The following is a 15,125-nucleotide window of genomic DNA, read 5'->3' as shown; positions in this document are numbered from 1 at the left end:
TGGAACAACAGCAACGATCTTCGATTGACCCAGCGCAGAACCCGACAGGAGTAAAATAGCCATATGAATAATCTCTACGTAAGAATAGTATAGTATGACATTCTTAAATTGAAATAAGCAATAAGAATGCACATCAACTTACACAGCACACGTGTTTCTTATCATAAGGTCAGAGCAAAACGTTATTGTTGGCTATAAAGTTTGCCCATGCAGTTGAGTAATTTCTTTAACAGGAATAGATTCCCTTATTGCAGGAAAAACCAAACATTTGCTTTGAGGTACTCAAGAAATAATGACCAGTCAGTGTGTGAACCCTGCGTTCTCCGTTAACAACAGAGTCGTGGAAGGAGGAGAAACTGGTTCAGATTCATCAGTACCTCAACAGTGACCCAGTAGACGTGGACAACCTCAGGAGAGCAGCGGTCAGCGAGGGAGGCCTTCTAACAGATGAGCTGAGGAGGAAAGTTTGGCCCAAGCTGCTCAATGTCAACGTGTACAATCTCCCTGCTAGACCTTGTGAGTAAACTGTTGCACCGGTGCACTTTTTTTTTGCATTTTGCCGTTGCCATTGGATACGGCTGTTCAAGGGAGGCTGGCTAGTAAAAATGTCTGCAGTGTTGAATTTGAATAGTATCGATACAGGGAAACCATGCACTTAAATGTGCTTCATTTGAATTCCAACGATTCTACACCGGCTTACTAAAACAACCTCATGGAATGAGATCTTGGCCAGAAATATGCGATTAGGGATGGTCACCCTTGGGCCAGATTTTTACTGCCTACAGGTAAACCCATAATGCTTCCCTTAAGAGGGGCCAGGGTTAGGCAAAATTATTTGAATATGCCAGCTTTGATTCATTGTCATAGACACATTTTTAAAAATACATGTATTTTTTGATGCAAATGTCAACAAACCTTCCATTCTGTGGATATAATTGTGGAAATCAAAAACACATGTGGCGGTATTGTTTCGTTTGGCTTTTCACTGGGAATCACTGAGGGTCTACAGCACAGGTGGCTGGTGACAACGTAACTGTGGAGGATGGATGCTTAGCAAGGGCCTAATAGACTATGTTCTAAAGGATGCGTGGGTATGACCACAATGTCTAAAATATACCCACATTTAATACATTATTTCTCAATTAAACTTTTAGAAAAATCCAAATATGTCAACAGTTCTTTCTACAAAACAGTGGTTGTCAAACCTTTCCTGGAGACCCCCCCCCCCCAGCAGCTCCACGTATGAATCGACATTTCATATGATCACCAAGCTTTATGGGCCGCAATCAGGTGCGCATGTTCAGGGCTTTGTCAACATTGTGAAAAGTCTGGGGATCCCCAGGGGAAGTTTGAGAAATCCCTGCTCCAGTCGTGTCAAAATCCCAACAAATAATTGTGTCTGTGTTTCGTAAGGAATCGCCTCGTGAGGCCACAGTGGTCTAGGGTTTTTGGCTACTTCGCTACGCCTGCCTGTAGTCAGTTGACGTATATTCATTTAATGTGGTCTTTCTGTAACTTTAAAGTTTAGATGACATCAACACTGTTGGTGTCCTCAATACCGTGTATTAACAGAACATAAAAGCCTTTCAAGCAGCATTCATGGTCTTCACATTCAGGGTGTTCACATTCAGGGTGTTCACATTCAGGGTGTTCACATTCAGGGTGTTTTGGCAGGAGCACAAATGCACATGTCCAATTGACACCAATGGTTGCGAGGTGAACACTATGGAGGTGTATTTTGATTTCAGCTAAAGATGTTCGAAAGAACCACAAGGACTTCAACCAGGTGCTGCTTGATGTCAGGAGGTCCATGAAACGTTTCCCAAAAGGTAACACACTCATCTTCCCACAGAATAGAGTAGGATGGAAAATGAGTACAAGAGGTAACTCACAATATTTGGTGACACTCTAAATAATTTTGATCTATAGAATAGAAGTGGGCTAACTGACTGTGTCATCAAACACAATCCAATAAAATGTGATCTGTTTTTTCATCTGGTTAGAGGAGATTTTAATTAATAACACAAAACCTATATGATGGGCAGAACAGAATTCAATTCTTATATCTAACAATCCATAGGCAGTTGACATTTCAGTGTCTAGACAGTGGTCTTGAAGTTAAGGAAATGATAAAAGCCAGCTGTTGGCAAGTATCCAGATGAAGAGATTGAGACACAAGTGTCACTGAAGCCCTAATAATTGCGGCTTGCTGTCAAAATATTGGTTTTTAATGCATCTATTGCATCAGAGTGATAGTTAGCCTACAATTATTTTATTTTTTCCTTCTCTGAAGTTTTGTGACACAGCCCTGCTCGTTGCACCTCTCCACAGGCATGCGTGCAGACACCAGGCAGGTATTACAGGAGAAGTTGATTGACATCATCCTGGTGATTCTACAGAAGAACCCCGCATTGAACTACTACCAGGGTTACCATGACATCGTGGTCACTTTCCTACTGGTGGTCGGCGAGCGCTTGGCCATTGCCATGGTGGAGACCCTCTCCAAACACCACCTCAGGTAGATGACAGGGTCAGGGCTGGTCTAGGTTCAGGTCCAGTCTCTCTTTGCGTACTTGTATGATCATATTCAAGATAATCTGAAGAGGCCAAACGTGTCCCATATTAAATGCGTGAGGGTGTTAGACATCCAGGCCATATGCTTGAGGCCTTTTGGACTCACCCAAGCTTGGTCCTCCTCAGACTGTTCTGCTGGGTGCCAGGCAGTGTCAGTCTGTGTTCATGTTTGGCGTGGCGCTCACGTTACCATCACAGCCCGTTTCTCCTGACATACCTTTTTGAACCCGATTATGACCCTGCTTTGTGCCCCAAAAGATGGCTTCCCTCCCCTGTCCTGTTCACATTGTCCTCTTTGGCCTGCAGAGATTTCATGGATCCAACCATGGACAGCACCAAGCACATACTGAACTATCTGTTTCCAATACTGGAGGAAGTTGATCCAGAACTACATGACTTTATGCTGAGGTAAAAAAAACATGTTTGTGTGTATCTTACACTTCACATTTTTGGGCGACGCTTCCCATTCATATCTGGATTTCCTTATGTCCATTAGGGTAATTGGGAAGACCGGTTCCCTTGGGTCTACTCTTTATTCTTGTAGGCTTGTAGGCTTGTTCAACATCGTTGGGAGACGCCAAGAGTAGAATGAAAGGATGTATAACTGAGTGGAAGCGGTAACGCCATAAAGTGCCGGGACAGATAATGAGCTGATCTGTGGACAGTGGAGGCTTGGGGTCGGTTAGGTAAACTATAAACACTCTGCCAGGGATTTCTGGATGTGTTTTTGTTTTTTTTCAGTTTTCTCTCCGAGTAGGTAGGACGGTACAGGAAGTCTCCTGGATTATTTAAGAAAATATCAAATGGTGAGCTTGAATGGCAGATGAGAAGTGGAGAATGGCTGGAAGAAATTCACATTTGCTTTGAAGTTGTTTCTGCTTTCGAGGGGTGTCGAATTGGTTGTGTTACTGTATGTGGCAGATACATCTTGCCTTGTGAGAATACTTTTTCTATCAGCAACTTCAGTTTGAATATTAAACCGGCACCCATATTCACGAAGACTTCAAGTGGTTTGCTGAACCATGATCAGTCCATGTGATTTTGTTTATTTCTAATCAAAAACGCAAAACTGAGAGGCTATTGACCCTGCTGCCCCCTCTTTTCTCCTGAAGGGGGCAGTAGAGTGTTCATGTTTGGCTTAAAACGGCAGGCTATTACAGCAAGGATATTCATTACAACTGAGTCCGAGTTAGTGATATGGAGTAGAATCCATCCTATCGATTGATCTCTCTCCGTCTCCCTGCCCTGTCTTCAGCTTGGCTACTACACACCTGAGCCAGCTGGAAGAGTGGTTTGTATAAGGCTAGGCAAGAGATCAGAGGGACGCGGAAAGAGGATTTCTTATTTATCACAGCGATTTCTTTTTTTGGCTCCAGATGCGTGTGTATAATTGATGGTCTGACAGGAACGTATACCATGGTGATATTTAATTGGGAAGACAGAGTTAAGAGCGGCCCCTGGTTTCCAGTCTCCACAGCTAGCTGTCAACCAGTCAAGGTATTCCACTGCCTTCCACTGTGCTGTCGCCGTGTTCTCTGTTCTCTCAATGTCACATTGGCTTTTGATTGTCAACCATCGTGAGGTTTTTCTCCGCCTCAATATGATTGCGGCACTGACAAGACACGATGAGCTGTGGCTGAGGACTTGGGCTTGGCGCGCTAGACATGTTTTTCATCCGGCTCAGAGGAGAATTGAAACACAGCAGACACGAATCAGTGTTTTGACTGTAAACCTGAAGCTGTGTTTTTTTTATTTTTATTTGACTGCTTGTCAGAGTTGTGTGACTATAAACCTCTGAAACTGTAGCGTTGTGTGGTGTACTAAAAAACACTACCACTGTGTTTGATATTCTCCTAGTCGTATTTACACAGTATGTCCTAGGTGTGTTGAGTTGGAGCTTTATGGGGTAAGATGTAGCACATAAAACATATTTCTCGTTTTGTCTCTTTCACTCCTTACTCTCTTTCACTCCTTCCCCTATCCATCTTTCACCTCCCCTCTCTCTCTCTCTCTCTTTCACCCCCCCCCCCCAGCTATTCCTCTCTCTCTTCTCAAGTCTACTACAGAGGGTTTGCTTTCTCTCCCTCAGTTTTTCAGTTGCGTGCCCCGTCTCCCTGGTCCCTGATAGAAAAGAAAGTTATTTATAATATTGGCCCCATGTAAAATGTAGAGAATAAGAGGCGTGGTGATAAATATTGAATGGGGTTGCATCTTGGGAGGCGGGCTGGCTGAAGGGAGTTTTCTAACCTGCTGTCTCACTCTGTCTGGTCTTGTGTAAAGCCACCAGCAGAATGTGTCCCAAACGGCGCCCTATTGTTCCCTATTGTGCACTGCTTTTGACCGGAGCGCCATGGTCTTGGCTAGTGCACTACATGGAGAATAGTGTGCTTTTTGATGCAGAGCCAAGGAGACAGTAGCCCACAGGTTAAATGGTGTTGCTTGTTCTGCTGCTGCTGTTGCTTCAGCCTTCCTCACGACGTCCCGCGGCAATGGAAGTCTTTTTGACGCTCGAACGGTGGTATGGCCCCGTTTCTACGAGGTGGTCCTTCTGATTTTCTTAGCGTGTTTAATTAGGCCCCTCTTAATTTTAGATGAAAGGTTTGCCGAACATTTAGCAAAACAACCCAGTGCCTGTTGGCTGTTGTGTTGTCCGACCTAAACGCTCAGGTCACTATCGGGTCGCACATGGATGTCAGAAACGTGTCATTTTCTTGGAGCGGGGCTCAAGTGCCCTGTTCAAGGCCTTTTCTCCTGCCGAGCCCACAAATAACAACTAAGAAAAGCCCCCTTTCGGCTCCCAAAATAGAGCTCCATTAAGCCCTGCTGTCCAAAGGGCTTGTTGTAGTGGACCATGTCTAATGCCTTGCCTTCAGGACCGGGTTCTATGTTATATAATTACATCATCAGTGTGTGTCCTCACTCACTGGCACAACTTGTCTGCGTTCCAAATGGCGTCCTGCTCCCTATGTATTTAATGTGTACTGCACTGCTTTGGACGTGCGCCCTACTTCTGTCATCTATCCCCACTTAATGCAGGTTAAGTGCTAGGCTGTCCTCAGGTCACTGTCCCCGTCATCCCTCTGGTAAATATTACTCCCACCCCCCCCCCCCCCAGAATGAGAAGACTCAGGTTGCTGTACGTGAATATCTGTGGTTACGGTTACTCAAGTGTTTTAATTAGCCAGGGTTAAAATGAGCTGTTGCTGTTGATAACGAAGGGATTGAGTAATCTAGCTGTCATTGTTGACCCCCTCTGCAAAGCGCAGTGAAACTCTGACGGTGACATTTGAATTACACATGGCCGTGACTTCAAAGCCGTTTTCTAGCACTGGAAACGTCCCCACGTTTGTCCTACTGGCCTGTCTCGTCCTTTGTGTTTCTGCAGGTCTGAGGTGGGATCCGTCTTTGCTCTGAGCTGGCTCATCACCTGGTATGGACACGTCCTCTCCGAGTTCCGTCACATCCTCCGGCTCTATGACTTCTTCTTAGCGTCACATCCTCTCATGCCCATCTATTTCGCTGCCGTGGTAGGAATCTCTTTTTTGACTGTGAGCCCTCTCTTCCTGGGATGTGTTACTGTCACAGTTTACTGTCTGTTATTTGAGGAATAGGATGTTGTCTTCTGGCTTAACGTGCACCTACATCTCTTTTCATAGCATCTTTATGTCAGTTCTGAGTTACTTATTAATTTGTTCTTGGTGGGAGGGGGCAGTATGTGTTTTCTAAAAGTGACTGACAGTAATTTGTTCATTTTCTTATTAGGGTTACAGAGGTTTCTAATGTGCAAAAAAAACGAATTAGTCTGCACATTCCACTTAGCTCTTATTAGATGGAATTGTGCAAAGTTTATCTCACCAGACTTCAAACATGTGTTTCTCACTCGGCCCTTTTGTAAATATAGTTATTTTCTGATTATTTATTTTTTTCACTTCACACCAGACTTCAAACGTGTGTTTCTCACTTGGCTCTTTGTAAATGTAGTTATTTTGTGACTTCTGTTGCAACACAAAACAAAACAAAAGTTTTTCTGAAACAAAAGGCAAGGATTTCTCTTCTTAGACATGCAACATGCATAATAACACACACACACACACACACACTCACTCGGAGGACTCGAGGGCACTTTGTTGTAACTAGACCAGTTAATTAAACAACTCTAATGAACTCACCAGAGGTTTGCTGTGAAGGACTGACTATGTTTGTGCTAGATTGCTTTAAATGCTCCCTTTCTTCTTCTTCCATAAGCCTGTATCCCCTGCTAGATGGCGAGGCAGCACACTAACCATTGGGCCAGGGCCTTTTGAAGTCGGGATAACAAAGCAGTCAGGAAATGTAGTTCATCCTGCCTCTTACGCTACTAGAAAGGGGGGGGAGGGGGGGGGGTGTTAACACTTTCTCTTAGTGCCAGGCTAACACTATATATGGCTGATCGGCGGGCGTCTCTCGTCCTGAAACGGCGTCTGCTTCGTGAGCCTGCTTCGTACTGGATGTACATGCTAGTGGTCGGTTTAAAAAAATATATCACCACTGCGGTTGTTGACTCACGTCTTCAGACAGCCGGTGGTGAACCGCGTCTGCCGAATAGTTGAACAGGTCCGAGCGTGACCATGTTCCGTCTCCTCCACAGATCGTCCTGCACAGGGAGAAGGTGGTGAAGCGTACGGAGTGTGACATGGCCATGGTCCACCACCTCCTGTCCCAGATCCCCCAGGACCTCCCCTACGAAGAGCTGATCAGTCAGGCCCACAGTCTCTTCAACCGCGCCCCGCCCTCGGTTCTGGCCCGGCGTGCTGCTCTACAGTCCCGTACGAGGTGAGCGGGTCGTGGCCAGGACCTTCCTGTCCGTTCCTTTCACCCCTGGGGGGATTTTGACTGTTGTTCTTTGTCTAGTCACCAGGGTTGTTCATTAGTCGTATTCCATTGCAAAACCTTTAGTCTCTTTCAAAACATTTTGTGAGCGTTTACAAATAGTTTTGTACTCAATGTGCATGGGTTTTTACTGGACAAATTCAGGAAAACCCTTTCCTGTTCGGTTTCTCTAGTGAAGGGGATTCCCCTTGCAAAACAGTTTTGCAACAGACAAAGCGTTTTTGCAGAGGAATCTGACAAACGAATACGTCCCAGTACTCGTCTTCTGACGATCAGAGGCTCCTACGATCAGGTTGAAGAACGGGACTGAAAGAGACTCATCCTGGTCCCAGTGAAGGAAGAGACCTTACCTGGCAGAGAATGTAGCACAGTTGGACGGGGACTGCAGACAGAGAGACATTAACTGCAGTGCAGGCTCAGCTAGGCGGGGGGGGGGGGGTTCAAACCTGCCTGTGGACTCCTGGATGTCTCAATGCTGCCAAGGAAGGGTCTTTAGCGTGCAGGGTTTCCATCCTCCACGACAGTCCTTCTTAATCCCGTTCCTGGGAGACCCGAATGGTCCTAGCGACACAGCCGACTAAAACGATCCAGCTCAAGCTTTGGTGATTTTTTTTTTTCCCCACCGAAAACGCCAGAAAACCGGGGTACCGGGGGGCGGGAAGGCTGTCCTCCGTGTGGCCTGGGCCGTGGGGGAGAGCTGGACCTCCGTGTCCCTCGGATGAGGTTTGCCTGCGTGTCCAGCAGGTGGCGTTGTTGAGCGCCTAATTCCCACGGCTCAGCGCGGCCTTACTCTGCCAGAGGTGTGGCTCCTGTTCTTCCTGGGTGTCTGTTGTGATGCGGCCGACGTTCAGTCCTGCCTGTCTGTTTCCCAGCCCTTTGTGTGTAAACACTGCCTGTCAGTCTGCCAGATTGAACCCGCAGGTCCCTGTGTTTTTCTCATATATTCTTTTTTCCACCACCACAGGTAGGCTCCCAGGCTTGCCTTCATGATGCTATCAGTAACAGCAGGTGGTAATGAATACCTTTCCCATAATGCCCGCAAGAGGAATGTTTTTCTTTCTCCCCCAATTCATGTCTCCCTCTTAAGCAGAAATGCCGCCTAAACAGCGTTTTTTGGATTGGTGACAGAAATCTAGTTCATTTTAGATCTGACAGCTTGTTCTCTCGGTCTCACAGCCTGCGTGTGTCTGTGTCTTGTCAGAAAAGGTTGTGGAGAGAGATGGTGTGGTTAGTGGTCGTGGCTCAGTTGTCCTTTCTCCCTCTTTTGAGCGTCTCCCTCGTCAGACCGTGACGAGGAACAGGGAACACAGGGATTTCTTTGTATTTTTGGAGGCCCCTTGTGTGGGGGGCAGCTTTCCAATAAATAAGCCTGGTCCCTAGGTAATTATGAGTCTGTCTGATTTTGCATGCCGACCCCCCCCCCCCCCCCCCCCCATCCTTCTTTTAAGCATCTGTGGCCTCCCAGAGGGGAAGGAGGGGGGTGATGTAGGGGGCAGACCCTTGCTACATGGCCTGTGGTATTGTTCTCAGGACAGAGATGAAATGAGCAGCTCACAGCGCTCTCTAACCTTTGACCTCTGGCTCTGTTTTCCTGCTTGACCTTAGAATGTGTTGCAATGGGGAGAATGGAGTGATGCAGTGGCCTTCGTCAAGAGGTGGGTGGGAGACTGACTGCCAAATGTGTTCTTACAAGATGCTGATATATCATAGGCCTGTAGGCCCATTGTGTTGAGATGAGGGGGAGAAAAGGCTGTTTAAAATCTTTTCTTTTTTGGTACCAGCTTTCGTCTGGCCTTTTCTCATTTAGTCGACGCCGTGAAACTCTTAAAAACAGAGCGTGCTGTTTGAGGATCACGGTGGGCGACAGCACCTGTAACCTGGCCGGTGTATCACCTCCCGTAAGTGCTGCTCGGTGGCCTGGTTTGCCCCCGCTGGGCTCGGTGGACTGGCCCAACAGAACCGGGTTGTAGCCGCCAGTGCCCACGAGGCTGTGGTGAGGGACTGTGACTGTGACGGCTGGATACACATGTCTGCTGGGGAGGCCGTGTCTTGGCCGACGGTACACGCTGGCTGGCTGGCTGGCTGGCTGGTTGGTTGGCTGTCTGCTGCTTCCTTCCTTAGGTAGAAAGGGATCAGTCAGCCAGTGGGGGTTAGCCTGCGTTCATCTCACTACTGGTGACACACAGAGGTCAAGGTTGCATTCATTACTGCACACAGAATGTTTTGTAACGTCCTTTTGTTATTGGACAGTTCTATGGATTGGATGCTCTGGTGAACTGTATACAGCACTCTGTTTAGAAAGGTCACATCTGGGGGAGTTTTACCCCCCCCCCCCCCCCCCCACGCAGTAGTAGATTGCTGCATGTGAGAGAGAACACGTGTGACCAAGAGCTGGTAACGGAAGACTCAAACGCACCGCTCATACTCCGCGGTTCACGGTGACAGCAGGACATATGGAACCAGCCCCCGCCCCAATGTTGTTGTTGTCCTTACTGTTCCCTCTGTAGTGCCCTACTTTCTCCTGGGTGAATAGGCCGTAGGGCACTACCGGGAGTAGGATAAACGTGAACACGTGACACCTCTGGCACCGTTCCACTGATTCCAGATACAGAAGGAGAATGACAAAGATGGAGGGCTCACGGTCCTCGTAGCTTCTTATTTTATTTTGGTTGTTGGTGGAAATCTGTTTTGCAGTGCCCCCCCCCCCATATCCCTCTAATGACAACACAAATTCACTCGGAAGGCATGAGACCCGCAGAGCCACCTGTACCCCTCGGAATACTTCCCCGGCTTCCCCCGAAGGTTTAGAGCGAGCTGCTTTGATCATGGTCGTCATCTCGCCTTCCTGTCAGTTGTGTTTCAAACACTCGGTGTCACCGGCGTTGACGAGCGCCCCCCAGAGCCTTTCAACCGGGGTCGGCGCGGTCGGGGAGGACGTAGGCCGAGCCCGCCACGCACTCCGGCACCGTTCCACGGACGCCACCCTCGCTCCCCTCGTGGCGCGCTGCCTTTGAGAAGAGAAGAGGCTCCGCCGCACCTCACCGTCACGGCCGTCCTTGTCGTCCCGACGGCCGGCTCGTTCTCGATCTGGCGCGCTTGCGTCTGAGCGGGACCTGTGGCCCTCTGGTTGGAAGTAGGGCCCGGTGCATGTGAGCGATGAGGCCGTTTGGGACGCGCGCCGAGAAGTGACACGAAGGAGGGGAGTGAGTGATGGACGGTGTCAGCCCCTCTGCCCCTTCTGTGTGTGCGTTGTGTGCGACGCGAGGAAGAGCCTCACCAGAGACGCCAGGGCCTCTTGGGTGCTAAGCTGTTTAAAGGGAAAGTTTAAAAGTTAATTGCTCTGCCGTTACCTGTCAGCTATTTTCAGCTTGGGCGCATTAGCAGACGATTTCTAATGAGAGAGATGAGGGGGGGGGGGGGGGCTCAAAGTGTGTGTGTGTGTGTGTGTGTGTGTGTGTGTGTGTGTGTGTGTGTGTGTGTGTGTGTGTGTGTGTGTGTGTGTGTGTGTGTGTGTGTGTGTGTGTGTGTGTGTGTGTGTGTGTGTGTGTGTGTGTGTGTGTGTGGGGCGGGTGTGTGTGTGTGTGTGGGGCGGGTGTGTGTGTGTGTGGGGCGGGTGTGTGTGTGTGTGGGGCGGGTGTGTGTGTGTGTGTGTGTGTGTGGGGTGGGTGTGGGGGGAGGCAAATGAAAGACTTAAAGACATTGAACCCCATAGTGCATGAACGCGTGCTCGCTCGGGGTAACGTTTTCCGAGAGGCTTTTTTTTTTTTTTTTTTTTCTGTCATTAACCGCACCGTTCATAATCGGAGAGAAAAGGCATTTGCATTTCGTGTTGTGGCACGATGTTTACTGTAACTTCCAGAGGGACGATAATGAAATGGCAGTGAATATTTTATGATTTTTTAATGATGTTTTTCTCCAAACTGTTGAGGAAAAGTATGGGGGGAAAAACAGTGTTGCGTCGTTTTGCCCATCAGCACTGGCTGCTGGTGTTTCTGGTATTGTGCTGCTATTGTAATTGAGAAAAACCCGTCGCAAATTAAAAGTATCTTCTCTCGGTGCCTTTTGTTTTGGCCACAGAGCACTCCCTCCCTCCGTCTATCTTTCCCTCCATTCCTCCCCCTCCCCATTCCCTTTCTCCCTCCATAAGGAGTACTCCTCTTTGGCCCATCCATTTCCCTTCTATTGTTCTTATTGACATTTCTAAACTGCCTTTTTCACACTCTTTCACGGCAAGGTCACAAGTCACCTCTCCCTTTCTACTCCCATTTCGTCGGTGGGTAACAATGTCCCCTCTCCCATATTTCATAACCGACTGTCTGTTTCAGCGCTCCTGTGAGGGTTATGGTTATGAGAGAACCTCCCCCCGGGGTCAGACAAAAACCGCGTGGCGCCGTCGGTCGTTTGAAGGTTCTTTCTCTTCTCTCTCCTCAGCGTCACCATCAACTGTTTCACGGACTTCCAGAAGACCACCCGACAGCAGCGGCCGGACTCGGTCCTGCGACGGCAGCTCCTCCGGGGCCGGGAGCGTGGCGGCGTGGCCCCGGACTCACCGCTGACCGGGGCGACCGCGTCCAACCAGCTCGTCAAGATGGCATTCTGGGGCATCTCAGCCACCCTCGGTGCGGCGGTGTTGGCTGTGGCCCAAACCGCCGTGGACTGGGCTCCGGAATTCATCGTGCAGCTCTTCTGATGGACGTTTTACCGTAGACCGGCGGTTAAGTGGCGGTTGGGGGGGGGGCTTTGTGTGCCAAAATCCGTTTCACGCAAACGGGGGGGGGGGGGCATTTATTTATTCAGTAGTGTGTTTATTTATGGATTTTACTTGTGCTAATATTGGAGAATGAAAGGTAGTAGATGAGTTTTTGTAATGATAAGCATTTCTGAGTGCTAGCCTGTGTCCTGTCAGCAAGTATGTCTGAGGAGGAAAAACGCGCCGGTAGCTGATTCACAGCGCGGGGCGCACAAATTATTAAAAAGACGTTTCTCTTTTTTTTTTCTTTTTTCTGCCGAATGCCTTCGGTGGAGAGTGAAGGGAACGGTTCATTACGGGTACAAACACTCACTCAAGCAGGTGGTTCTTATTCAGCGGTTGACTAGCGAGCGAGCGGGAGAGCGAGATCTCAATTTCTGCTTTAAAATTGCACTTTAAAAGAACCGTGTTGCCTCCACTTAGATTACAGTGGGTGTGTACGCTGCATATAAAATATTCACCTTTCATGCAAACCAAGAGACCGTCACATACTGTATATTTAAATCAGCTCCATGGGAGATGTGCCTGAAAGATGGTTCACATCCCAAATGGCGACCTATTCCCTTTGATGGTGTACTACTTTTGACCAGGCCCTATTGGTCTGAATTATCCAGAGCACTGTTTGGGGAATAGGGTGCCATTTGAAGTGCCCAGACTCATGCCTCCAACAGCCCCCTAGGCTACTGCTGTCAGTAGCCAGAGACCTTATTGGGTTGGCTGAGCTAGCCGGGTAGCATAGCGCAGGCTTTTAAAGAATGTTTTATTAAATGTTTTACAAGAATCAGCCCAGGAGCGAGTGTGCATCCGTCCAAGGACAAAACAAAACAGGTTTGCGCGACTTGCGTCGTTGCTTTAATTAGCGCTCGTCCTTTGATGCTCTGTGGGCTCTGGATGTGGTGGGTGTGACAATCAGTGGGCAGCCGTTTACTTGCTCTAATCACAACGACATTAGTCTCTGTCAGGAAGGACAAAATGTTTGGTTTTCCCCGCTGTAAAATGTGCGCTGCTAGTCAAGCCAGGAAGGCACGGGCCGTGTTTTATTTAATGTAAGTTTAATTTGAGCCTCTGGCTATTGGCATGGGTTTGGCCCAATCCTTCACACTTTTGTACCAGTTGAATCCATTTAGCTAATGAAGCTAACAAAGCAAGGTCTTATAACATGAGAAATTACAAGGAGCCACTGGCCTGATTTAATACACGACTCAGATCTGACCAAATTAGTTATGTTTGACCTGGATGAAATGTTCATCTTTTAAACTGTCATAGTCTCTGCTGGAATCATTGTTCTGTGATAATCAGTAATTTCACAATTATTAAGGGCATTCATCATTTGTAGCCTTATTCTAAGATGCTTTGCGTGCGTTGACCCAGTAAGGACATTATAAATGTGGGCATAACGGACTTGGAACATATGCCCTTCACAAAACTTCATCACCACACTCAGATTCTAGTTGCGGGATCTACTGGCCTTTTGGAATGTTTTTGGGAGCTAGGTGGTCTCGTTTGATGGTAGGCATCTGACCATTCCCATCTCTGTGTCTGTCTCAGATAAGACTCGCCTGCGGCCCCATCTCTCTCTACCTGTTCCTTTCCCTCTGCCAGTCTAACCAGGTTCATGTTGGCACACTCACTTTTAAATCCGGTCCAGTTGGAACCGGGCAGTGTAATTACTGGCCTTTTGATCAGCCCTGTCCGTCCTGATCCAGTAGATTTTCACTGCCTGAAGGTTTGCCGTCCGTGGAGACTACAGGCGATTGTCAGAACAACTTTCCAGCCACGGTACACTAGTCCATACTTCAGAAAGTGTTTGGTGCCGGTGCTAGCCAACGCCTCAGGCTGTGTCCAGGATGGCACCATCAGAGGTGGTACACTATGTAGAGAAGTGTATGTTCGTGCGTGCATGTGTGTGCGTACATGCGTGCCACCATTTGACAGGTGCATGGCTTTTTGTAGTATCTTGAAGTATCTTCATTGGCTTGAAGTATCATGTCCTCAGTTCATGTGGCAACTGTTTTATACAATGTGAGATGTTTTTGTTAATGTAATAACCCCAATGTTTCTTGGGGAAATTGTACCCAAACGAAATGGTTAACGGTATGTTTTTGTGCAGTGCTTATCACAGACCTTTTCTGCGTGTTTTTTGATGACCGTGGAATTATTGACGACAATGGGACAATGTGTGTATATTTGCATCATTCAGTCAGGCTTGGTACTTTCAAAAAATGATATTCTTGATCAGAAGACAGTCTGTCTGTTAGTAGGTACAAGCACATATTTAAAGACAAAAGACTTACAGCACTATCCCTTTTAAATGTCTTCAAATGTGTCTCAAACAGAGCCTTATTCACTCTATAGTGCACTAGAAATCCATTGGATTGGGAATCAAATGCTTCCATATTGCTAGTTAACTGTAGTTAGTTGAATGTTTGACATGTAACTAGTTGCTAGTTGAATGTTTCTTGGTGGACCCGCATGTTACCAAGTGTTCTGTTCCAGAATGGTTGCCCGTTGGGCAAGCAGCCTCAAATGCCTACCGGCCTTGGCACATAATGCCATACCATTCTGTATTAGAGACGTACAACGTACAAATAATGTTAGATAGTGTCAGGAATGTGGTAGAGGGGATCTGGTATTTGTTTATGGTCATCATTGCATTGGTGTCAGTAGATCATTGGTTCCTCTGTCAATCTAATAATCTGTTTAAAACCATCAGTGTTTCTTCTGAGTTGCCTACGGTGTCCTTAGTCCCCTGGGGTAATGTGGAGTAATACCTAGGTACTGATAGAGCAAAGGGAACATGTGTAGTTGACACAGGATGGCTGTGCAGCACCTTACCACAACCCTTTTACTGTGTTACATTAGAGATTCTCCACTGTTACATTGTGTATTCTCTCTCCTTGCATGAAATAAAGCTTTTGTGCAATAGAGTTTT

General features: G+C 47.5%; 1 protein-coding gene across 1 annotated transcript in view; it reads left to right on the top strand.

Moving 5' to 3' along the window:
• Positions 1-15,125, top strand: part of zgc:63863 (TBC domain-containing protein) — a 16,616-nt gene extending 1,491 nt beyond the window's left edge. The window contains exons 3-9 of the mRNA XM_020050290.3: positions 337-516; positions 1,749-1,829; positions 2,332-2,518; positions 2,881-2,982; positions 5,960-6,101; positions 7,202-7,386; positions 11,875-15,125. Coding sequence (XP_019905849.1) covers positions 337-516; positions 1,749-1,829; positions 2,332-2,518; positions 2,881-2,982; positions 5,960-6,101; positions 7,202-7,386; positions 11,875-12,133 — 1,136 coding nt within the window. The 3' untranslated portion in view covers positions 12,134-15,125. The remainder of the gene's footprint in view (positions 1-336; positions 517-1,748; positions 1,830-2,331; positions 2,519-2,880; positions 2,983-5,959; positions 6,102-7,201; positions 7,387-11,874) is intronic.

Source organism: Esox lucius, chromosome 10 (assembly GCF_011004845.1).
Source record: "Esox lucius isolate fEsoLuc1 chromosome 10, fEsoLuc1.pri, whole genome shotgun sequence".
In the NCBI taxonomy this organism is placed as follows: Eukaryota; Metazoa; Chordata; class Actinopteri; order Esociformes; family Esocidae; genus Esox; species Esox lucius.
Note: the sequence above shows the minus strand (reverse complement) of the source record. Positions and strands in the feature narration are given on the sequence as shown.